Raw genomic sequence first — 25,338 nt, forward strand, 5'->3', positions numbered from 1 at the left:
CCTGACTGGTTAATAATGAGCATGATCTGGGACACTCTCCCACACCCAAAATAGACACATGTTCATACTCAGACATACTATCTCTCTCTCTCCCTCCCGCTCTCATGTACACCCTCCCCTCTACCCCACTGATGCACTGGCCATGCTGCTGTTGTGATGTGGCAACAAATATTACTGAGAACTAAAAGAAAAAGGGAATTTCAAATTTTAAGAGAACAAGATAGTCTTTGCTTTTTCCTTTCAGTTCTCTTCGTATAAATATTTCCTATTGTTCAGTCCCTTTTGACAACATCACTGCTACCTGCCAATGTCAAGTATGAAAAGAAAATATTCATATTAAGTAAAAGACAAATAATCTCGTTCTTTCTCAGAAAAACTCCTTCCCCTATCACTCTTCCTCTAGCAATGCACAAGGGCAAATGTTAAACATAGTTCTGTTTCGTCACTCACATGGCATTCCATGAAGAAAGTATCTGGCCTTCTGGAAAACAAAACACAAACGCCAGGCAATCTATTTGCTTGTCTGTGGAAAACTAGGAGGGGTACTTTTAGAAGTCATACTTATCTCATTCTATGGAATACACTTGTTGGCCAATCCAACTCATTTTTGAAAGTTTGGATTTAAGAAAAAGAGATCTCTGCTTTAGACAATATAGAAATATGGCATTTATGAAAGCAATATTGAGGATTTGGTGCTGTCGATTACTTACCATCTTAATTCTGAATGGTGCTTGGCAAAGTGGTTCTGTGGTCTGAATACTAGGATCAACCCAACCCACACTGAGATGTTACACAATATTTAGGTTCAATGACAGAAAAGAATAAAAAACCTAACAAAGGTCACAACTCACAGGTGGAAAAAGCATGTGTTTCGATTAAACCAGTCGCAGTTTATTACTGCTTCTAAGAGATGTAGAGTTTAAAGCAAGGAAAACAAAGTATGATATTGACATCTGATAACTATGGAATACATAGAGATCACTGTGTTTCATGGCACATATAGACAATAACTCATTAGGTTATCATTTTTATTTTTTAAGCACAAAATAAAATAGAAAATAATGAAGATAAATATAGAGAACACCACTTCAGGATGATGTGGGCTTTGAACTATTGTGGGTTTTTTCTTTTATAACACTACAAGATCTTATTCATTCAAGTAACACTACAAAGCCAAGGGAAACATAATAGCCAAAATTCTATAGGACCTATGCCCTTTAAAAAATGAACTACATTAGAAAAAAATTGTTCAAATAAATGCGCTGTTTTTATAAAGAATAAGTTAGTTATGAAAGACAGAATAATTCTTGAGATAAAGAACGTAATTCCAAATATCACCTCCTCTACAACCAGGATTAAAAAAGCAGAAAATGTTTTATGACAGAAAAACATATTTAAACAACAAAGATAAAAAATAAAAGCTATATATATATAAGCACCGTAAAATCAAGGAGTATGCAGTTTCAGACTCTATATATATATATTATAAATGGTTAATGGGTATATAATATATATGTTTAAAATACTATAAATTTTGTGGACTATTTTACAATGTTTTTCCAAACAGAAATAATGAAGATGTTCTTTAATGATTATACATTTACATTAATAAATGATATCATACTGTACAAATATACAATAAAGTCAGCTAATATTTATTGGACTTTTAATTTAGAACAACTCCTCACTATATAAAATACAATACTGTGTTGAACATACTTAAATCTGAATTTTATGACACACCCATGATTATTTCATGAAGGAAGAAGTCTTAAAGTGAAACTGCATGGTAAAAAGGTACGCACATTTTAAAGGACTTCTGAGGTATACTGAAAAGCTGATGACCAAAAAGATTATACCAACTGAGATCTCTATCAGCAATATATCAGAACACCTTCTTCCAGAAGTATTTCTCACAACTGTTCGATGCTATTATTTTCTTATTTACTTTTAACAAATGTATAGCTAAAAATACTTCACAACTTTAATATGTATGTCCTTTTTTCCCCCCAATACTGGGGACTCAATTCAGGTGTGCTTTACCGTGGGGCAACACTCCCAGCCTTTTTTTTTTTTTTTTTTTTTTTTAATTATCATCAGTTGTCTTTTTTTCTTTACTGACAGCCTACATACAATATTTGAATTTTTTTTCTATCAAGCTATATTCTTTATATGTATGTGTGTGTGTGTGTGTGTGTGTGTGTGTATTACAGATGTTACCCTTTGGAAATATTTATTGCAATCATTTTTCATAATGAATATGCATTTTATTTTATTTTTTGATTTCTTTTAGGTAATGTAATAAATAATTCATGTAGTAAAGGTATCACCCTTTTCCTTAATGATTTCCATCATTGGTGTCAACTTTAGAAAGGTAACTTATTTTCAGATAATAGAAAAATTTACCAATATTTTATTGGTTTATTGATCTACAGGTGACATAGGGGACTAAGAATTGGCTCCCCCATCACACTAGTGGAACCCAAGGGAGATCCCTAGAGTAAAGTTTTCCAGCATGGACCAGTAAGTGCTGGGTGGGGGTGGGAGTGGGGGATGGGGGTGAACTGATTTAAAATCTTCAGACCAATCAGCATTTAGTGAAGAGCCTGGAGCCCACCTGGGCCTGAACCTTGCCTCCAGAAATTCCACCTAGGGGATTACCTCTCTCATTCCAGCAATCCGGAGGGTGAAGCAGCACAGCTCCAGACCATCCCACTTAAAACTGCTGAGAAGAGAAGCTGAGGATATTTTGAACTCCAAAGGAAATAACTTTTTAACTTTTCATCAAGATTTTTTTCTTTTTTAAATTCTTTTTCTCTGTTTAATTGTGACCTTGATGTTACACGGACATTTATACATTTTCATTTTTTTTTCTCATTTCTAGCATTTTTGAAGCCAGTTAATTTTTCATGGATTAGTTTTTTGTGACCGAGGATGTTTGATCAGTATATTTCAGCTTTGTTTTTTATTTTTTATTTTTATTTTAAATTTTGTAAAACTTTTACTTTATATATATTTTTTTCACCTGTTTCCCTTGATTCTCTCTTTTCTTCCACTAACAGCCAATCTCTATTGTTCTCTCTTTCACTCTTCCTTTAATCTTTTATTTCTATCTTCTCTCCTCCTCCCTCATAATCATCACATCCTATATATTGCTTCTGTTCTCTTCCTGTCCACCATTTGAAATTGTAAACCCTTTTGCAAATGTGCAGCTTTTATTACAGGCAATAACTGATCATATCATTTCTATTTATTGTGATAATTAACATTGTAGATGTCACAGTAGGAACCGTTTGGTTTAATGTTGTACACTGCTTGCATTGGTTGTTGTTATTATTTGTCTCTCCCAGTGAGGTACTAGAAAAACTTCAGGGACACTGTAAGTCCACAGAGTAGAAACTTTACTGCCTCAGATCCATACTGTTAGATGGGTAGACACACAAACAACATGAAAAAAACAAGGGAACAAACTGCCCCAAACAAACCAAGATACTCTAATAACATGATACATTGATACCACAGGGGAAGAAATGTCAGAGAAGGAGTTTAAAATGTACGTAGTTCAACTAATCTGTGAAGCAAAGGAAGGTATAAAGAAAGAAATCAGAGAAAATACAGTAAGTGAAAAAGCTCTTCAATAAAGAGGCAGAAACTCTGGGGGAAAAAAATAAGCAGAAATCCTCGAAATGAAGAAAACAATAAACCAAACTAAAAACATAATAGAAAGTATCACCAACAGACTAGATCACTAGGAAGATATAACCTCAGGTAATGAAGACAAAATATATAATCCTGAAAACACAGTTGACCATGGAGAGAAAATGTTAAGAAACCCTGAAAAGAGTTTCCAATAATTATGGGATAACATGAAAAGACCAAATTTAATATTTATTGGGATAGATGAAGGTGCAGAGATACAAACCAAAGGAATGCACAATCTTTTCAATGACATAATATCAGAAAATTTCCCAAATCTAAAGAATTAAATGGAAAATCAAATACAAGGGGCTTATAGTAGGACCCCAAATGTACAAAACTATAACAGACCCACATCAAGGAACATTATAATTGAAATACCTAGCATACAGAATAAGGATAGAATTTTAAAGGCTGGGAGATAAAAATATCAGATTATGTATGGAATATAGTGATACTTTATCTCCTTCACATAGCAATGGGATAAATCATATTAACAGAATTTTTAAAATACTGAACCATCCAGGCATTCCAGGAATAAATAAATCCCATAGAACAGTACTAAATTGCTTTCTAAAAACACTGGGAATTGTTTTCAATTATTTGTTTATTTATTATCCATAATTGTTAGACTAATTTGTGGGGTTTTTGTTCTAGTTTTATCTGGTATAGAAATTACAATTAAGCTAGATGAAAGGACACAATTTCCTACAGGTGAATTCCAATAACAACAAGAGAAGTAGTGAAAAATGTTGACAAAAATAAAATTCTTAAAGACATTATGAAAACTGAAGGAATATAACTACAGAAAAGGCAGAACCTTATGAAGATGAGCTAAGAACTGGTCAAAACTCAGCATGGGCATCAGACTGAGAATTGAAGTTAGGTCCAGGTACAGAGTAGCAACTAGGGGTCAAATAAACCATTACATTTTTGCTGCTTCCAAGAAGTTAGAATGCCAAAATTAGAGCTTTGAGGGCCACTTTTCTTCTCAAGATATTTGCTCCATTCCAAATTCACATCTTTAAAAAAATATAAGGGTTAAACCAAAGCTTTTGAAAGGCAAAGTGACATTTCTCACAGTTACCCAATGTTTCAGAGGAAAATATTCATGAGTGGAAGAATGCATAAGAATCTCAGGTCCAAGGTGTCTTAGTCCATTCTAATATAATATAAAGCTGCTACCTGCCCTTTATGCTGCAGTCATTTCCCCACCTCCCAACTTATAACCAGAGCTTGTCAGTCTGTGAACATCCTAGCTAGCTATTGGTTCATCAGTCAGCTTGCAAGTATCCTTCTCCCTTATTGGTCCGTTAGCCCGGCGGAATTCCACCGCTTAAGAATGGCTCCCCCGCCATTTTTCTCTCCCTCTTTCCTCCTCACTTTCATGCTCTCTCCTCCATTTCACTCTCTCTTGCACACGCTCTCTCTTTCTCTTTTTCCCTCATTTGCTCTCTTACCCTGCAGGGAGACACTCGGCCTGTTTGCTTAATAAACTATCTTGTGTGAGTTCCTGCATCCGGAGTGGTTTCTGGATTCTTACACATTCCAACTGCAATAACAAGATGCCATGCACTGGGCAGCTTATAAACGACAGAAATTGATTTCTTACAGTGCTGGAAGATAGGAAGTTCAAGATCAAGGTGCTAGCGGATTCATTGTCTGGTGAGGGCTGACTCCCTATTTCATGAAAGACACCTACTTGTTGCACACTCATATGGTGGAAGAAAGAGGTCACTCTCTGGAGCCTCTTTTATAGGGTCATCAATCTCATTCATGAGAGCGCTACCCTCATGATCTATCACCTTCCACAGCCTCATTTCCTTTTGTCCTCGTATTGGTCTTTACTGTCAACATGTGAATTTGGGGGTGCACATTCAGACCACAGGAAAACTTATTTTCTTGAGGGAGTGAAAAATCGACAGAAAAAACTTACAACCACATTTTTTTCCCTGTTATTATTGTTGATCTGGGTATGGCTAACACTCCTTTCTCAAGACATTTGACAAATTCTAAAACTAAAGAAGGCAGAAAGCTGAAAAGACAAGGTTTCCCTGAAATGCAAAAATCTTCATATAAAGTTCTCCTTGTCGAAAATATGATGACATGCCAGGCTCTTATAAAAAGCCCAGTAGAACAACATCAAGCAACAGGGACAAACAACCATGCAGGACATCAGCAACCCAAACTTGACTGGACTGAGGTGACTGACCTCAAACCACAACCTGCCTGCCCTTTCTACTTATTCAGTCAAGGAAAGAATGAACATTTTCTGGTGCATGATAATATTACCAGGAATGCTACATATTTTAAACACGATGCCTTACAACAACCAAGAAACACTAGGAAGAGACAGGAACATAAGACTGAAAATCAAGGAAAAAATCAGAAACAAATCCACCACTATGTAGATAAATAAAATGTAAGAGTAAACATTGATTATAAATGATTATGAATATGATCCTTAAGAAAATACAGATTTAAAAAATGAAAGAATTATATCAGAGAATTTGTTTATAAAAAAAATTCAAAGAGAATCTAGAAGTAAAAGATACATTTGTGGAAATTCTAACTCTGATGTTTCTCTTTTACTTCTACCAAGGCTTTCATTATGTCTTTGTATTAATTATCTTGAAGTTAATAGGAAGACATGAAAGTAGAGATAACTTTCAAAATACACAAAATGCAAAAGTAAAGGGAAAATACGATAGAAAAGGCCTCTAAATATCATTAAGGTTTGATGAATAAAAGTGTGAGTTTTTATATATCGAAGAGTAAATATAAGTCTTTCACCAAATTAGAGCTCAAGGGAACTGTTTTTCTATATCCAAGGGCAAAGTAAGAGGCACTGTCACTTACAGGAAGGTGCGTGAACACAGCAAAGGTGCTCCTCAGAAAGGCAATGAGGTCTACAAGGTAATCACTTGCTTTGTTGTCTAAATCTCCTGTCATCCAGTCATAGTCTGCCAGTTGCAGAAACTGGTCAATCTTCTGGTTTAAGTTGGTATAAATCTCTTCTTCAGCTGCATGCCTAGCATCCTGTGAAATAATGTGAAATTTTAAAAATAATTCTGTTTCCAGTTTGAAAAAGGCAGAAATTTAAATGACTTGAAGTCATCTCACATTTACATTCAGTGATCTACACAACTGGGAAACTGGGTCATATCACAGTCTCTACTAATTTTTTCTTTTTCCAAAAGTGCAACGTGGCTTTCTCTATCTTTTGTTTCCTTTCTTTCCTCTTCTTTTTTTTTTTTCTCGGTCTGCAAGAAAATGTGTTATTTTGCTTCACTAAATGGGGAAACTGCCTTCACTGCCCTCAGTAACTTACATCCTTTTTTATTGTCTTATCTCTATTCAAAACCCAACTTTCTCCAGGATCCTATTCCCTTTTAACACTTCTGGGACTCCAGAAGTTTCCTTCTGGTAATACTAAGCTCTCTATATCCTCTAGTTTCTTCACATTGCTTATAAGTATCCTTAGGTTTCAACTTAGTGTTCTGCAGTCTCACTACTTATTGTCATATCTCTAAGTTTTCCTTATCATCAATCTTTTCAAAAAGACTGATATATCATGATGTTTCCTAAAATGTGTTTTACAGAACACTAATCTTAAAAGATGCTCAAATAGTAAAGATTCCTAAATCACATACATTCAAGATTCCTGCTACTAAGAGATACATGATGTACACTAACATATTTAACGCTCTAAGAAGTATTCTGGAATTTATTTGCCTAGAAAAAATAATTTCAAGAAACTGAGTCTACAGTACACACAAAACAATGAGGATTCTAATACTAAAATTCATCACCAAGGACAGAATCAGAAACTCATGAACTAATTGCTACCACATCCAATATTTATTTTTCAGTTTAAACTTACTCCATCTCTATTAAATATTCTCTATTTAAAATTCTGTTTCCTAGGCTAAAAATGTAGCTCAGTGCCTACTGTATGAGATACTGGGTTCAATCTCCAGCAACACAGGAAAGAATGAGATGGGAGAAGATAAGAGAAAATTCAGTCTTCCCATGGCTTGCTTTTACTCCTCTGGGGGCACATTGTCTCACTTTTCTGAGTGATCTAATTAATTCTTATGGCTTCCAGTACAAGAATTCAATATCGAAACAAGTCCTTCAAACATATTCTATTTCAAAAACCGTATATCTGATTGCTTCGTGGACATCTCTATGCCTATAAACTCTGAAATCAGAAAGTTCACAACTAGACTTATTTTCTACTCTTCAATGTTCAGAGATATAAAGCAGAGATATAAACAACACATTTGATTCCATTCTTTTCTTCACAGTCAGAAAAGGAGTCCTGTAAATTCTGACTCCTCAATTACTTTTTAACCCATTACATCTCATCTTCTTAGATGCTAAACTACAAAAACTTTTAGTGTATATTATTATGTAAAAATAAGAACATAATTATATTGCACTGTAACAAGTATAATATTAACATTAATTAATATAATAAAAATAAGTTCTAGATTATTTTTTCCATCCTATTTTAACACACCTATGTCAATTTCAAATATTCACAGACTTGAAACTTGGGACTTAATTGGTTAATTTGTACCTGCATCTACAATTTCACTTATCTAATATCTGCATAATTTCATAACATATTTTCATATTATAGTAGGTGACTATGTTTATTTATATAAGCAAAATTTTTAAAAATGTATGTTTAAATGACAAATAAAAAGTGTATGCATTTATCATATACAACATGACATTTTCAAATATATATATTATGGAACAGCTAAATGGAGCTAGTAATATATGAGAAAATAAACATTAATTCAGTTATCACATGCATTACCTCACATATTTATTACTTTTTTGTGGTTAAAACACTTAAAATCTACTCTCCAGAGATTTTCAAGAACACCATACGTTATTTTTTTCCCATTTTCATTTTTATTTTTATTTTTAATCGTTTGATTTATATTTTAAACAAATGGGGTACAATTTGTTTCTCTGGTTGTACATGAAGTAGAGGTGTACCATTTTTGTAATCATACATTTACATAGGGTAATAGTGTTTGACTCATTCTGTTATTTTTCCCTCCCCCCCCCCCACAATACGTTACTTTTAACTATGGTCATCAGGTTGTACAATAGATCTCTTTAACTAATTTTTTTAATTTTTTTTTTTAGTTGTTGATGGACCGATACCTTTATTTTATTTATTTATTTATATGCGGTGCTGAGAATCAAACCCAGTGCCTCATGCATGCTAGGCAAGCACTCTACCACTGAGCTGCAACCCCAGCCCCAACGATTTCTTCTTATCTAACTAAAATTTTATATTCTTTAAGCAAATACTCCTCTGCCCCTCCCCCCAAATCATCCTTGTTCTTTGTTTCTGAGTTCAATATTTTTATATTTCACACATAAGTTAATATCATGTGGTACTTATCTTTCTGAGCCTGCCTCATTCACTTAACATAATGTCCTCCACATTCATTCAAGTGGTCACAAATGACAAAATTTCCTTCTTTCTTACAGCTGTATACTATTCCATTTGTATACATACCACATTTTCTTTATCCATTCACCCACTGATGGACACATGGATGGATTCCATATTTTGTCTATTGTGAATAATAGTAAAATGGGAGTGCAGATCTATTTCAGTGGACTGATGTCATTTTCTGTGAATATATATCTAATAGTGAGATTGCTGGATCATATGATAGTTCTTATGTTGAAGAATCTCCACATATTCCATAATGGCTATACTAATTTACATACCCACCAAAAGTGTATAAGGTTTCTCTTTTTTCCATATCCTCACCAACACTTCCATTGTTAGTCTTATTGACAATAGCCACTCTACCAGGTGTGAGGTAATATTTTATTGTGGCTTTAATTTTCTTTTCTCTGATAAATATGTTGAGCATTATATTATATACCTGTTGACTATCTGTAAGTCTTATTTTGAGAATTGACTGTTCAGGTCCTTTGCTCATATTTTTTTATATCAGGTTATATGGTTTTTTTTTTTTTTTACTGTGGAATTGTCTGAGTTTCTTATTAACTATAGTGGGGTTTGTTTGTTTGTTTGTTTGTTTGAAATAGGGCCTTGCTATACTGCCCAGGCTGAACTTCCTATTTCAGTCTCCTTAGTAACTGGGACTATAGGTACATAGCACCACACCTGGCTAAATTTTGGATATTGATACCCTATCAGATGCATGGCTCCAAAATACATTCTCCTGTTCTAAAGTTGTCTTTTCACTCTGTTTCCTTTGCTGTGTAGTTCCTTTTAAGTTTGATATTACCTCATCTATTTTCCCTTTTTTGTTCATGCACTGCCCAGGCCAATGTCACAGAAGTTTTCCTTTGTTTTCTTCTAGTAGTTTTGTAGTTTCAAATTCTTACATTTAAGTCATTAATCCATTTGGGGTTGATTTTTGCATATGGTGTGATATAAAGATAAATTGTATTCTTGTACATGTGGCTAATCAGTATTTCTAGCACCATTTCTTAAAGAGGCTGTTATTTCCCTTTTTGTGTTCTTGGCATCTTTTCCAAAAATCAATTTGCCATAAATGTGTGGATTTATTTTTTTTGACTATTTGGTACTTTTGCTCTATGTGTCTATTTTTATGCTAGTACCATATTATTTTTATTTCTACAGCTCTGTAGCTTTCCAAATCAAATAATGTGATGCCACCAGCTTTGTACTTTTTTGTTCAAGACTGCTTTGGCTATTCAGGTCTTCTGTAGTTGCAAACTTCTTTTAGAATTCATTATTCTATTGCTGTGAAAACGAAATTCTGATGAGGACTACATTGAATTGATAGATCACTTTGGGTAGGGCAGAAATTTTAATAATATTAATTCTTTCAATCTATGAGCACAGAATATATTTCTATTTACTTGTATCATCTTCAATTTCCTTTGTCAGTGTTTTAGTTTTCAATAGATTTTTCACATCAAAAAGTTTTAATGAGCACCTCTATACTTACATCTTTACACTACTTATATAAAAAGCTTAAAATGTCCTTGAATTCCTTTAGTATTGTAGGTTTAAGGAAAAACTGATCAGAAGTGCATACCATTTGTATATAACACCTACCCCTTACTCCAAACATAAGCTATTACCCCTACTGAAACATCTTATATTAAAGTGGTACACTTTTTACAACTGATGAACCAATACTGGGATTTTATTATTAACTAAATTCTACAGAGTACAATAGGGTTTATTCTTTTTAATACTCATGTCTATGAGTATTAAAAAACTCACTGTCATGTATTCACCATTACAATATCCTACAAAATAGTTTTGCTAATCTAAAAATTTGCTGGGTGTCACCTCTTCATTGATCCAATTGTCTTCCAAATCCTGGCAACCACTAATCTTTGTATTGTGTTCATTATTTTGCCTTTTCCAAAATGTCACATAGTTAGAAACACAGAAGACAGACTTTTCAAATTGGCTTCTTTTCATTTACTACATCTTTTCAAGCCGTGATAGATCATTTCCTTTTATCATTGAATATTTCATTGTATGAATCTGCCATAGTTTGTTTATCCAATCATCTAGGATATTCTGGTGGCCTTGAAGTTCTGTCAATCATGAGTAAAACTGCTGTAAACGTTTTACACATAGGTTTCTGCATGTACGTAAGTTTTCAACCCATTCATGCTACACTAAGGAGTAAACTGCTGGATCACATGTTGAGACGGGGTTTAGCTTTGTAGAAACTGTCTTTCTAAATGGCTGTACCATTTTGTGCTAGCATCAAAACTGAATCGACAGTCAGTGTTGATTTAGCATTGGGTATTGTCAATGGTTTGGATTTCAGACATTCTAATAAGTTTGTAGTGGTATTTCATTCTTGTTTTAATTTGCAATTCCCTAATGAAATATGATGTGGAAAAACATTTCATGTACATATTGGTCATCTGTATATCTTCTTTGGAAATTGTTCAGAACTTTTCTTCATTTTTTAATTGGTTTGTTTGTTTTCTTCTTGTTGAATTTTATGAGTTCTTTGTATATTTTGGATACAAGTCCTTCACTAAATATGTGTTTTGCAAATATTTTCTCCCAGCATGTGCCTTGTTGTTTCTCTTGTGTCTTTTCCAGAGCAGAAAATTTTAACGAAGTCCAAATTATCAATGTTTTATTTCATGTATCATGCTCTTTGCATTGTATCTAAAAATCATTGCCAAACCTAAGGTTACCTAAAGAATCTCTTATCCTGTCTTGTAGAAGTTCTATGGTTTTGTGTTTTACATTCAAAGTTTATATTTTCAGTTTATTTTTGTGAAAGATGTAAAAGATCTGTATCTTGGTTGTTTTCTCTCCCCTTTTCTTTCTTTCTTCTTTCTTCTATGCATGTGGATGTGCAGTTGTTCCAGCACCATTTACTGAAAAAACTACTCTCCATTAAATTGCCTCTACTCCAAGTCAAAGATGAGTTGACGACATCTGTATGGATTTGTTCTGGGTTAAATATTTTGCCCCATTGATCTATTCAGTTATTGCTTTGACAGTACTATATTATCTTCATTTTTAAGTCTCAAATTCAGGTAGTGTCAGTCTTCCAACTTTGCTTTTCTTCAATATTTTCTTGACTGCTCTGGGTGTTTTGCCTTCCTGTGTAAACTTCAACTGTCAAAGAAATAATTTGCTGAAATTTTGAAAGAGATTGCATTAAATCTATCTACTGTGATGGGAAAAATTTAGATCTTGATGATATACAGTACTCCTGCCCCCAAAAACATGGAAAATAGCTCCATTTATTTATTTATTTATTCTTTGATTTATTTCATGAGAGTTTTGTCAGTTTCCTCAGATATAGTACTTTAATTCATATCTAAGGATTTTATTTTTTGGTACTAATATAAAGGGTATTGTTTTAATTTCAAATTCCAGTTGTTCACTGCAAGTATAAAAGAAAGCAACTGACTTTTGTATATTGAATTTGTGTCCTTAATCTTCCTATAATTAGTACCTTCAGTTAGTCTGTAATTTCTTTGGGACGGTCTACATAGTCAACCATATTATTTGCAAACAATCAATGTCTTTGATTTACTTTTCTTGTTTTATTGAACGTTTAATAAGAGTGGTATAGGAGGACAGGTAGTTCTTGATCTTAGCAGGGAAATATCTAGTATCTCACCCTTAAATATGATATTGCCTTCAGGTTTGTTTGTCTATGCTCTTTATCAAGTAGAGAAAATTTCCCCTCTATTCTAATTTGCTGAAAGTCATTACCATAAATGCACATTTTTTTGGCATCCATTGATATGGTTGTATATGTTTTTCTGATTTAGTCTGTTAATGTGATGAATTACATTAGTTTATTTCTGAATGTTGAACTAGCTTTGTAGACCTGGAATACATTCCTCTTGGTTGAGGTGTATGCTTACTTTTATATATTGTGAATTTGTTGCCATTTTTAAAAAATCTGTACCCATGTTCATAAACAATATTGGTCTATAGTATTCCTTTGTTATAAAATCCATTTTTTATATTTTGGTGATGCTAGCCTCATAAAATGAGTCAGGAAATGTTTTTCCCTGCTACTGTTTTCTGGAAAACACTGTTGAGAATTCATGCAAATTCTTCCTTTGGTAGAATTCACCAGTGAGTCCATTGGTCCTGCTGTTTTCAGTTTTGTCAGGTCATTAATTATTGATCCAATTTCTTTAAGAGATAAAAAGATATTCAGTTCTATTTCTCCCTGTGGGCATAGGCATGCTGTGTCTACTACAGTTCGGATCTTCACCATACCCTAAAGGCCTATGTGTTAAAGGTTTGGTCCCCAGCTTGTGGTGCTATTGGGAGGGTTGGAAACTTTTGGAGATGGGCCACAGTGAAAAGAAGTTAAGTCACTGAGGTGTACCCCTAAAGATATAATGGAACCCTAACCTCTTCCTCTGCCTCTTTTTTAACTCCCAGCCACCCCAAAACATGCCCACCATGATGTACTATACTACCACAAGCCCAAAGCAATGGGGCCCATTGGTCAAGTACTGAAATTTCCAAAACTGAGTCAAAATAAAATTTTCCTCTTTTTAAATTATCTCATGTATTTTGTTACCGTAATGGCAGGCTAACACAATGTGTATGAAGAAACTGATCTATTTCATGTGGGTTTTCAAGGTGTACATAAGGAATTGTTTGAAATATTCAGTTATTCTTTTAATGAACATGGATGGGATTGGTATCAATAGTTTCTCTTTCCTTTTTATTACTATTAATAATAATTTCTCTCCTTTTTCCTTGATTAACTGATTCAAAGTGTAATAGTTTTATTGATTTTTTTCTAACAATCAGTTTTTGATCTTGTTTGATGTTTTTGGTTCACTTAAATTAATTTGTGCTATTAGTTTTATTATTTCCTTTCCTTTGCTTATTTTAGATTTAATTTGCTCTTCTTTACCTAATTTTCTAAGGTGGAACCTTAGATTATTGAATTCGGATTTTTCTTTCTTTTGTAACACATGCTATTAATGCTGCAAATTTTCTACTACCCAACGCTTTCACTGCATCCCATGAATATTGATGAGTTGTGTTTTCATTTTTATTTAGAACAAAGTATTTTTAAATTACTCTTTAGATATTTTTTCTTTAACACATTTTTCCTCAGAATATGTTACTTAATCTCCAAAAATTTTGAGATTTTTCTAGCTATCTTCTGGTTATTGATTTCTAGTTTAATTCTATGTGGTCTGAGAACAAGTTTTGTTATGATTTCTATTTCCAACAAAAAATTTTAAGGAGTGTTTTACTGTTCAGAACATGGTATGTCTTGGTCAGTGTTCTCTACGAGCTTAGAAAGAATTTGTATTTTGCTCTTGTTTGATGAAATAGTCTATAAATATCAATTAAATTCAGTTGATTAATGGTACATTCAGTTCAATTATATCCTTCCTGATTCCCTGCCTTCTGGATTTGTCACTTATAGATAGAAGGGTTTAGTAGGAATAGATGTTGACATATGAAATACCTTTTAGTATCTTTCAAAATGCTTTTCTCATTTGATCTTTTAAAGCAGGGAATAATTTTAAATATTTTCCTAATACTATTTAAGCCTGCATTCCTAACCTACTTTAATCCCTCATTTTTTGGTATATACTTTTTGTTTCATTCTCATTTGTGATTTTTACATCTATATTTATAGTTAATGGTTCATATTATTTTTTGTGGTTTCTCTGTATTTTGAATCATTTTATGCTGAGTTTGAAAAAGAACTGAAATATGTTTATTTTTTTCCTATGATCTGAATAGTTTATTATATAGCAATTATCTGTTTCTTGGAATCCTAAATGAATTCACTGTTAAAATCATCTGGACCTTGCCCCATTTTAAAGGCTTTCACAATGTTTTCATTCCTTACATGGCAACTAGTCAATTTAGATTTTCCATATCTTTTTGAATCACTTTTAGTCATATATTCTTCTATAGGTCCTCAAATTTATTAGAGCAGGGTTATACAAACTCTTCTGGGTAATTTCTTCTCATTCTGAATATTGAACAATGGTGACTTATTTATTCCTTCTTTCCCTTTCTTTGCTACCTCTCTAGTCCAAGTGACCACTATCTCTTACTGGATTACTGCAATGGCCTCCAAACCAAGCTCTCTTCTTCTACTCCTACTGACTTACAATGTATTTATTTTCCATATGATAACTAGTACTAACCAACAAAATACATATCAGATCACCACTCTTCATCAAACATCTAATGATTTCACATCTCATTTCAGAAAAAAATCTAAAGTATTTACTATGGCTTAGAATATCAGAAAACATCTGACTCCTTACTACCTTGTCTCTTACCACCTGCACAAGTATTAGATATGACAGTTAGACTGACTCCCTTATACCTACCACTATATAATTCTCTTTGGTTGGAATGCATATCCACAAGAAATCCAGATGACTCAGTTTCTTTATGTCATTTGGTTCATTTATTTTTTCCTAGTTCTTACCATCACCTGATACTATATAAGATTTATCATCTATAATTGATTAACATATAAGCACTGTGAAGTCAGAAAACTCATTTATTTTGTCAATGCCTATAACATTGCCTGGTATCTAGTATATACTTTATAAAAATTTACTAACTTGATGAGAGAATTATGCATTTTAGGTAATATTGTAGTGCTTTTTGCATATTTCTTCATAAAACTTACTGTTTTCTTCCCTGTAGATCGTAAACTATAAGTCCAGGGACAAAGTACTTTTTCTTTCTCTCCCCAAGAATCTACAACAGGTCACATGGTAATTATGCAAGCAATATAAATGATGTTGTACGTTAATAAACATCTTCATTCTAATAAGACATAAGAGAGTGAGGAAAATCTTATGAACAAGGAAAGCTAAGGATGCCAGCTGGATTATGTCACATATGGCACAAACGAGAGGGAACTCTGCAAGAAAATACCTTGAAAACCTCCTAATTCTTGCTGCCCCTTTTCCAGCATAAAGGTTTCCATCTGCAAGGGAAAGTTTTCTGGAAACAGTAGCTTAGGAAAATACACAACATGTAACTGTTATAATTGCCATGTTTATATTGAGTTCTGGGTTAGCTAGTCTGAAACAACCCTGGTAAAAATAAACTTTCAATGTGTTTTAAGCAATCAGTGTTTCCAATAAGCACTGTCCACATGACCTTTAGTGGCTCCAGAACTTCTCCTTTACTAAGTATTTAACTGGCTCTTCAATCCCTATGGCTTCCTGTCTAGTTGTCATTTTCCCTCAGCATTTTAAATGTTGGAGCAATAACAAAACACACAAGTCATTCTTTGAGAGGATTTCTGAACATAACTTGAAAAGCCCTAGAAATTAAAAAAAAAAAATTTTAAAGATTGAGACAGGTCAGAGAAAGAGTACCAATATATACAATATATTCTCCATATGATAGACAAATATAAATGAATGTTCCATTCTAATTCCATAATTCCCTCTTCTCTGTGTAACAGTGAATTATAGTTTCGCTCATATTTTCTTGTCTTGGAGAAATTATGGCTTTCACAATAGAGCAAACAGAAACATTTTTGATAAAGTTATTACCCATGCTTTATAATACTTGTAATTCTTAAATAAACTGTCTAAGGTCATTCTGAAGCTTCTAACATTCTTATAATATTCTCAAAGTTATTCTCATGAAATTCAGGAATTCTTTTCTTCACTAAAAGAGAATCAAGGGTAATATGGTCAACCTTCTATATACAGGCTCACATCTGTGGATTCAATAATTGAAAATATTTGAAAGAAAATTCGTCCATACTAAACATATACACATTTTTTTCTTGTCATTATTCTCTGAATAACAGAATGTATCAACTACTACTTACATAGCATTTACACTGTATAAGACATTATAAGTAATCTCCAGATGATTTAAAGTATCCTAGAGGATGTGTATAAACAAATAAAATACTTCAACCATTTATACAAAGGATTGGTACTCTCACAAATTCTGGTATCTATGGGGCATTTTGGGCAGACCCTTCATGAATACCAAGGGCTAACTGTAATTAGACTTTACTGAACAACTTGAACAGAATGACATGAAGAAAATATGTTATACATTCAATTTTGTTTTAAGTAATTTTATTGGTAATATAAAACAATCATGGTCACCAAATGAACATGTAATTCAGTCTAGTCACTAACTTAATCGCATAGATACACAAAAATTATTTTATATTTCAATAATGTACTTTTTTATCAAAAGGTTTTTGATCTCTCATAAAATGTACTGACAGTATGAATCAATTTTGAATTCTTCTCTTGCACATACTATCAACAAATAGGTATCAACAAATGGAGAAAAAAGATCAAAGTATGGGAAAAGGTAGACATTAGGGAAAATAAATCATGGTCTCTACTACTACATATCTAGTTATTATCAATTTCTACATTGTCAAAAGAGCAACAGAACTTGTTTAAAAAAGAAAACAACTGAATAACAACAAGAAAAACTCAAACCATGTAGGCTAGTCTTTATGTTAGAATCCACGTTCCCGGGGCTGGGGTTGTGGCTCAGTGGTAGAGCACTTATTCAGCATGTGTGAGGCACTGGGTTCGATTCTCAGCATCACATACAAATAAATAAAGGTTCATCAACAGCTAATAAAATTATTAAAAAAAAAAAAGAGTCCATGTTCCCTATTACTTGTTCTGGTTAATTCCTGTTTTAAGCTCACATAGCAACATAAAAGAGTTAATTAAGGCTCTTCTAAGCTAAAACATTTACTCTCCAGAAACTTACCTACCAATCATCTTTCTTCTCTACAAGAATGTCAGTTTTCCCATTTTATCCAACAATGGATCAAAACTAAAGATATGACCTTGCAAAATAATTATAAAGATGCTAACTATAATAATAAGGGATAGAAATTCCTCACAAAAAATGAAGATTTTTAAAAATCAGACACAGAGAGAACAGCTAAAGAGAAATTTTTAGTTATATAGATATCACCCATAACCAGGATTATTTAGATCACAATTTAGAATTCTTGAGGGTGATGGAGTCGACTTAGGAAATAGTCATTTTCATATATAAAACACAAGGGAAGGGTTTAGAGGACACAGGTGTATATTTTTATTTTTGTTTGTTTGATTAGTTTGGTTTGGGGCTGTGTTTTGTTTTAGTTTAGATTAGTTTAAACACTGAAAACTAATATGGGTATTCATTTTTCAAAGAAAATAAAGAAGGAAAACAAAACCCTTCATAAGTACTTATTCTCAAAGGCATGTTAAAAATTATCCTGAGAAAACAAAACCATGTTAAAAGAATGTTCCAGACTATGTACACTAGCACATTTTCATAGTACTGAAGGATCTCTCACCTTGAAAGTTGTGGTGCCATAGAGTTTGGTGGTGTGGACTGTTTCTGGAAGCACATTAGTGATGTTGGTGATGAATTCTTCCAAGTACTTACAGGATTTCTCCAAGTGTGTTGTATTTATAATAATTTGGACAAGCTAGAAAACAATAAGCATAAGTAAAAGTAACTTTACTGTCCCCAGGTTGAATGGCTCAATATGAACACACTGATATAAAACAAATGAATGGCACTGTGGCAGCGGCCACCTACATCCTGTACAGGGTTAAGTGCAGTATGGCTTACGTTGCACTTTCTCCACAATCATTTCTCTGACCTCCCAAAACGTTTTGTATTTCTCTGCATTCTAACAACACTCTATTTTAAACAGTTTTCTTCTGTTTTAAAAAGCTAGACTGAGAAGAAAAGCTGCTACTCTAACGTAGTACCTGCTAATAAACAATTGCCAAATGAATTAACAAATGAGATCCCACTAAAACAACAAGAATAACTGAAGTAGCAATAAGAAGTTTCAAAATTAGGCCTGATGAACAGAGAAATGTTAGAATAATAAACAGTATATTAAGAAATCACATTAGTTTAAGAAAGAAAGATCATGGGCATTAAAGTCAGAGAAACAAGAGCACTAATCACTTGACAAATTATTGATTTTGAAAAGCAAGGCACTAAGCAACTCAGTGAGACCCTGTCTCTAAATAAAACACAAAATAGAGCTGGGGACCTGGCTTAGTGGTTGAGTGATCCTGAGTTCCATCCCCAGTACCCACCCCCGCAACACACACACAAAACAAAAAAAAAAAAAAGAGAGAGAGAGAGAGGGAGAAAGAGAAAGACAAAAGAAGTAGTACCTACTACTTATTTCTTAACTATAAAACTATTGTAACTTTTCATATTCCCTATAGTCTAAAAGAATGGAATCTTTTTGGTCTCTCCTTTCTGCATTTAACTTTTCACTTTCACAAGACCATATCTGGCAGCAGGTATGGGAAGGTTCAGAGTATGACATTACAGCTAATTTAGGCCATCTTTTAGTCTAGTGGAATACTGGGTAAGGGGGAGGGTGGGAAGATGATACAAAGGGAAATTAGAACAAAAGATGAAGGGGGCACTACACATACTATAAATGATACTTTGAAATACTGTTTAAAAATTGGAATCATACTTTGATAAAATCATTGTGTCATGCTGTAGAATAAGTAAACAAAAATGAGTAAGACTGTAATTAGAAAGTACATTCATATCTCCTCCACAACACCCAGCACAGGGCTATAGCACTCTTGTTTACTCAAAAGGATCACAAGTTCAAAGCCAGCCTCAGCAACTTAGGGAGGCCATGTCTCTAAATAAAATATAAAAAGGGATGGGGATATGGTTCAGTGGTTGAGTGTCCTGGATTCAATCTCCAGTACCAAAAAAAAAAAAAAAAAAGTACACATCAACTCATAATGATCATGCTTTATAAAGTAATGAGTTGAATTAAGAAAATAAATTAACCATCCTCTCTAAAGATCAGTCTGAAAGTCTTAGGAAAACTGATACTTTTGAAACACAAGGACAAGGGCAAAGACAAACAGATGAAGTTCCAGCAAATTCTCTTAGATGAAAAGCTAGGGCAACAGTGGGTCTAGCCCTCAGTATGATTCCCCATACTCATCAGATAGGTGCACATGCATCAGCAGCCACTTTCTCTTCATCCAAAAGATGAATCTGGAGACTTTCCAGTTTTGAACACATGACTGCTTATCTTCTATAATATTAACGGAAAAATCAGACTTAGTTTTTCAGTGCACTAGGGAAAACACCCACCAAAATAAGCAATTTGTCAACCTTATTCTTTCATCATCTTTCTCCTTTAGAGATGGACAAAAATCATTTAAAAATATTTACACTGTCTAAATTAAATAATGCTTCTTCCTGAGTAGGAAGAAGGCTACTGACAAGGTTATCTTGATATGGAAGTTAGAAAAGTAAGAGAGTTAATTTGGAGAATTTCTATTTTAAAATTAGCATTATCTATAGGGAACACATTCTGACTATCAAAAGAAATTCTAATAATAAGGAGGAATCATGTCATGTTATTGAAATAAAAAACAGTAGCAGTCAAAGAGAAAATTGTCCTGTTTTGTAGAATATTGGCAGTTAAAAAAAAAAAAAAAAGGAGGCGGCTTCACTGGGTACAGTAGTAATTTCCCATGACTTTTTAGAGATCTGTCAACATAAAAAGATCACCATGAATTACATCAATTGGCTGTCAGTCACTTTTGAAATGTTTCATTGCTGAACACAGAATAGACTATTAAAACACTCTAGGATTACAGAAGATACCATGTCATTTTCAGAGGGAATAGTGCCTATTAATGAGCTCTAAGTGATCTCTACTCCTGAATGACAGCTACCACAATCCTTACAAGGGCATTTACAAATATAAAGTCAGATGTTGGGAGATAATTTTGAACTTAAAGATGAAATGAAGCAATTTCAGATATCAACTTTCACCCCAGTTTGCACTCCTTGGATATTTTTAATCCCCAATTCCCAATCCAAACTGTCCTTAATGTTGTTTCAAGCACATGGAACTAACAATAGATTAGATATTAGTTATCTTTCATATCAAGTTCTATGAGAACCATCCAGAAAAAGAAAATATTACAAAACATAATCACTTCTCACAACTTTGACAGAAGTCACTTAAGTAAAAAACCATTTTAAGTCACTTAAGTTAAAAACCATTAAGAGCCGGACATCCCCAACCCCATTTCCCATCTTCCTGGTACTAGAGAATATCCACTGTGAAAGACACAGAGTACACTCTGGAGATCACATCTCCTCCAAACCTGCTACAAAGAGCCCAGTGGAACCTGAACCATAATGACAGATGTTCTATTTTTGAAAGATTCTAGGAAAGAAAGAATCATCATCTTCACCATCTAAATCTAATCCCTAAATTGCAAGAAGAGGTTTGCATTCCCAACTATAACTCACTACTGGAGTATACACATCTACTTATATTTGAACTGCTTTTTGCTTGTTTTTCAAAGTAGAATATTGGTACACTGGAGCTTAAAGAGCTTCAACCCAAAGCAAGAAAATAAGAAGTCACGTGCCATCATTGCCTCCAAACTTTTGGATATACAAAAGGAAAAGACCTAAAGAGAAGTACTGGTTCTTTCAAAACTGAGTTCCCCTAAGACTTCAAGGAATTTTATTTTATTTTCACCACAGTCAAGGTATAAAAAGTTATGTCAACTACTCATTTTACACCATATCAAAGACTAAAACACCTAAAATATTAAAATACATAAACCTACTCATTCCAAATTCCAAGGTCGAATACAAAGATCTACTTAACAAGACTTATTAAGTATAAAACTAATAACTAATAGCACTGCTGTTAATAGGGACTAGGGGTAAATGGTAGGTGAGAGATAAGAGGACAGAGTCATATAGTCATCAAGCTGAATTAACTGAAAACAAAGCATAAATGCAAAGCATTGGTCATTTCTTCAGGTTTCCTGGCACTATTGTAAATAAATATAAATACCCAGTATGGTGTCATTAATAGGAAACCTGAACATCTTTAACTTTACCTTAAGAACCTACCTATGTATTTTCTTTCTTTTCTTCTCTATTTTTATCAATTAAGAGCCTACTAAGTGTCAAGGAATTGGGATACAGTTATATATAACTGTACACAAGGTACCGGACTTCATGAAGATAACAGTAAACACATATACTTATAAACATACAGTATAATGTTTATATTATAATAACCACTGTTAATAGAAGCAAGAAAAAGGAACTAAATGTTTATGCTAGTTCTCACCTATTTTGAAATAGGAGGACCAAGGAAGGATTCTTTTAAGGAAATGACATTTCAGTAGTGATTTAAAGGTATATTTTTTATGACGTTTATTACATAAAATCTTTTTAGTCTAATTTATATCTTAAAGTTTTCTATTAATATATTCTTCTCAAAGAAGTAGGATTTCCTTTGATTCATGTTAAAACTTTCTTTTAATTGCACCTATTATAGTCTGAGTGATAAACTGCATTGTTTCATTTTTGTCCTTAATACTGATATTTTGAAATTAATGTAGAATGAAAAAAACAAAGGATTAGAATTTTTAAAAGCTTATTTCAAATCATATTCCAAAAGAAAACTTGTTTCAAATTTCTTAATTTGAAGAAATTTGAAGAATTTAAGGGCTTACTTGCCCTTAAAAGTTATTCATATTCATTATCTTTCATCATCTGAAAATTGAGATAATAACATCAGGGTTATGCCAAAGAAATAGTAAATGTATTCTTAATAACTAAATATAAATAATGAAGTATTAGATATAAAATATAGATAATTCCTAAGATTCTTATTGATTTTTATTATATCTTAATAAGATTTCTTATCTTTCGACTTCTCTTAATCAAAAATTTCCCTTTTTGCACTAGACCAGACAACTACTGCCTGCCCAGACCTCTTAACAATGACAACCAATGCACTATTTCACTATGATCCGCACTGTTCTAAGTATTTAGCATGCTCATTTAATCCTCACAACAATCCTATGAAATAAATGCTATTATCCCCATTTTACACAAAAGCCAAGTAGTTTACCCAAGAATATATCTATTCAGAGGAGGACCATAATGGGAACTCAGATGGTCTATGTTAGGACATCCCCTCTCAAGCAGATTTCAACTGCTCCTTCCACAGACCTAGAAGAAGCAGGTGTAGGAAAATAGCTAAAATTGCTCAATCAACTTGAGAGAATGACATTAAATTTGAGAGAACAAGTTCTAATGTTGAATTGGCTCAACATGGGAAAGCAAAGGACACACACACACGTGAAGCCAGTGTGCAGAGGGAAAAGAATAGACCATAGAGTCAGAAAAAGAAGAGATATCAAGATATCACGTAATCCCAAAACAAGATTGCCAGGTAGACAGACATTAGCTTAAAAGGAACTTTAAAGTTCTAAGAGAATTATCTTACATCCTTATACAGAATTTTATGAGTTTTATATGCTTATAATTCCATTATTTGAGTGAATCTCTACTTCCTGACACAGGACCATTTCTAACTAGAAAATTTCCATGTTGCTATATACTGCCTGTAAAATCTCTATCTTTGTTAGGATGAAATAATTAAATCAATATGAAAGGTAGTTCAATTGAGTAAAAGGGAACCATTTTGGAAAAATAACCCAGATTTATGTCTCATTTCTACTATTTTGCTAGTTGTATGACCTCAGGGGCAATCTCCCTGAACTTTAATTATACCTTCTATAAAATGGGAATAATAACACATGCCAAGCCTGCTTCAAATGTTACTATACTAAATGAAATTGTATTTGTGAGTGGGCTTTGAAGAATATAAACTGCTCCACAAATGTTACCTATTATGATGATGATTCCAGATGTGAAATCACTTTAGTTACTTTTAAGGATAAAATGTCTTCTCTTTCCAGAGGTAAATGGTAAAGCTCTTCAAAGATTTTCTGGGTTGGTAGGGAAAAAAACACTTGATGTGTGCATGTGTCTATACATTATACACCATGATAAGAGCTAAAAGAAATTAATTTGTGTAAAATGTTCCTTCAATCCCATACAAAGATGAAAATACATTTGCCTAAAAACATCCAATGACTTAGGAATAACTATTAGCATTCCATGAAAGAGTGACAAAAATTATAATGTGGTTTTTCCTTAATGAACTCCAACTGCTTCTTCCTATCATCATCTGATTTGTACAATGCCTGTGTAAACAAATGGGGTTAGGAAAACCCAAACTGATTGAGCTACGTCTTTCTCTTAAGATATCACAGTAAACTAATGACAAAGTTACAACAAAACTGGAGAGTCTTCTGAGGCCAAAACTGTTTGTATCACACCATGTCCTTGCTAGTCTACTTGTTTTGAAATGGTTTTAAAGAAACTGCTAAAATGAATTGCATGAGAAGAGTTATACAAAGAGTTATAGGTCTCAGGATGCAGCTCGGTGGTAGAGTGCTTGCCTAGCATGGGTGAGGGCCCTGGGTTCCATCCCCAGCACTGCAAACATGCACACACAAAGAGATGAAGAGATAATTCACAAAATAAGTTATAAACTTCTTTTCCTAATAGAGACTGAGAAAAGGCAAACAGTATAATTTTACAAAACACAAGAATTTTCTAATTTTTACTCCTACTTTCCTTTTTTTATAGGCCTGATTTTGAAAAGCAGTTAGCCCATTTCCATGTATAAAGGCAATACCTGACATTTCTATACCACATAAAAGGAAACTCTAGAAAAATGAGGGAAGTGTCTTAAATCTTGTCTGAGGTGAATATGAATTTTTAAAAAACAGGTTGTTATAAGTGTAACTCAATCACTGCCAATGTCCTACCTTGTAACATTTTTTAAATCTTAATAAAAAGAAAGAAAGACACTCCAAAATCAGAAGTAGATGCTCACCTGGTTTCCAGCTGTCTTTACCTATAGGTCAGTATCATTAACCATTTGCTGAATTTCACCATAATCTTTGACAGTATATATTTTAAAATGTCATTTTTTTCCTAGAGCAACTGACATTGAAAGTACACACCTCCATAGGTATAACAGATGGCCAACAGCCTTTCCCTTTTCTTGTGGAAAAGAAAATTTCTCCAAGCTCCCACTTTTGGCACTATGCTTCAGAGCATGACAGGTTGAGGGCACCACACAATCCTGGGTCTCCAAGAGAAAGGAAACTTCATATCTTTCTAAATTTAAAAAACTACACACCTATGAGCCAAAACTTTGGTTTGCCAAGATACTATTCCCAATGTAA

The 25,338-nt window shown here is 33.2% G+C and overlaps 1 protein-coding gene across 4 annotated transcripts in view; it reads right to left on the reverse strand.

Annotated features, from left to right (window-relative positions):
- Window positions 1–25,338, reverse strand: part of Exoc6b (exocyst complex component 6B) — a 579,628-nt gene that overhangs the window by 249,088 nt on the left and 305,202 nt on the right. For all 4 annotated transcript variants that reach the window (XM_047523340.1, XM_047523341.1, XM_047523339.1 and 1 more), the window contains 2 exons: window positions 18,537–18,671; window positions 6,556–6,735 (listed from right to left, as the gene is read on the reverse strand). In XM_047523340.1, the coding sequence (XP_047379296.1) occupies window positions 6,556–6,735; window positions 18,537–18,671 (315 nt within the window). The remainder of the gene's footprint in view (window positions 1–6,555; window positions 6,736–18,536; window positions 18,672–25,338) is intronic.

The sequence above is a fragment of the Sciurus carolinensis genome, chromosome 13 (assembly GCF_902686445.1).
Source record: "Sciurus carolinensis chromosome 13, mSciCar1.2, whole genome shotgun sequence".
Classification (NCBI taxonomy): Eukaryota; Metazoa; Chordata; class Mammalia; order Rodentia; family Sciuridae; genus Sciurus; species Sciurus carolinensis.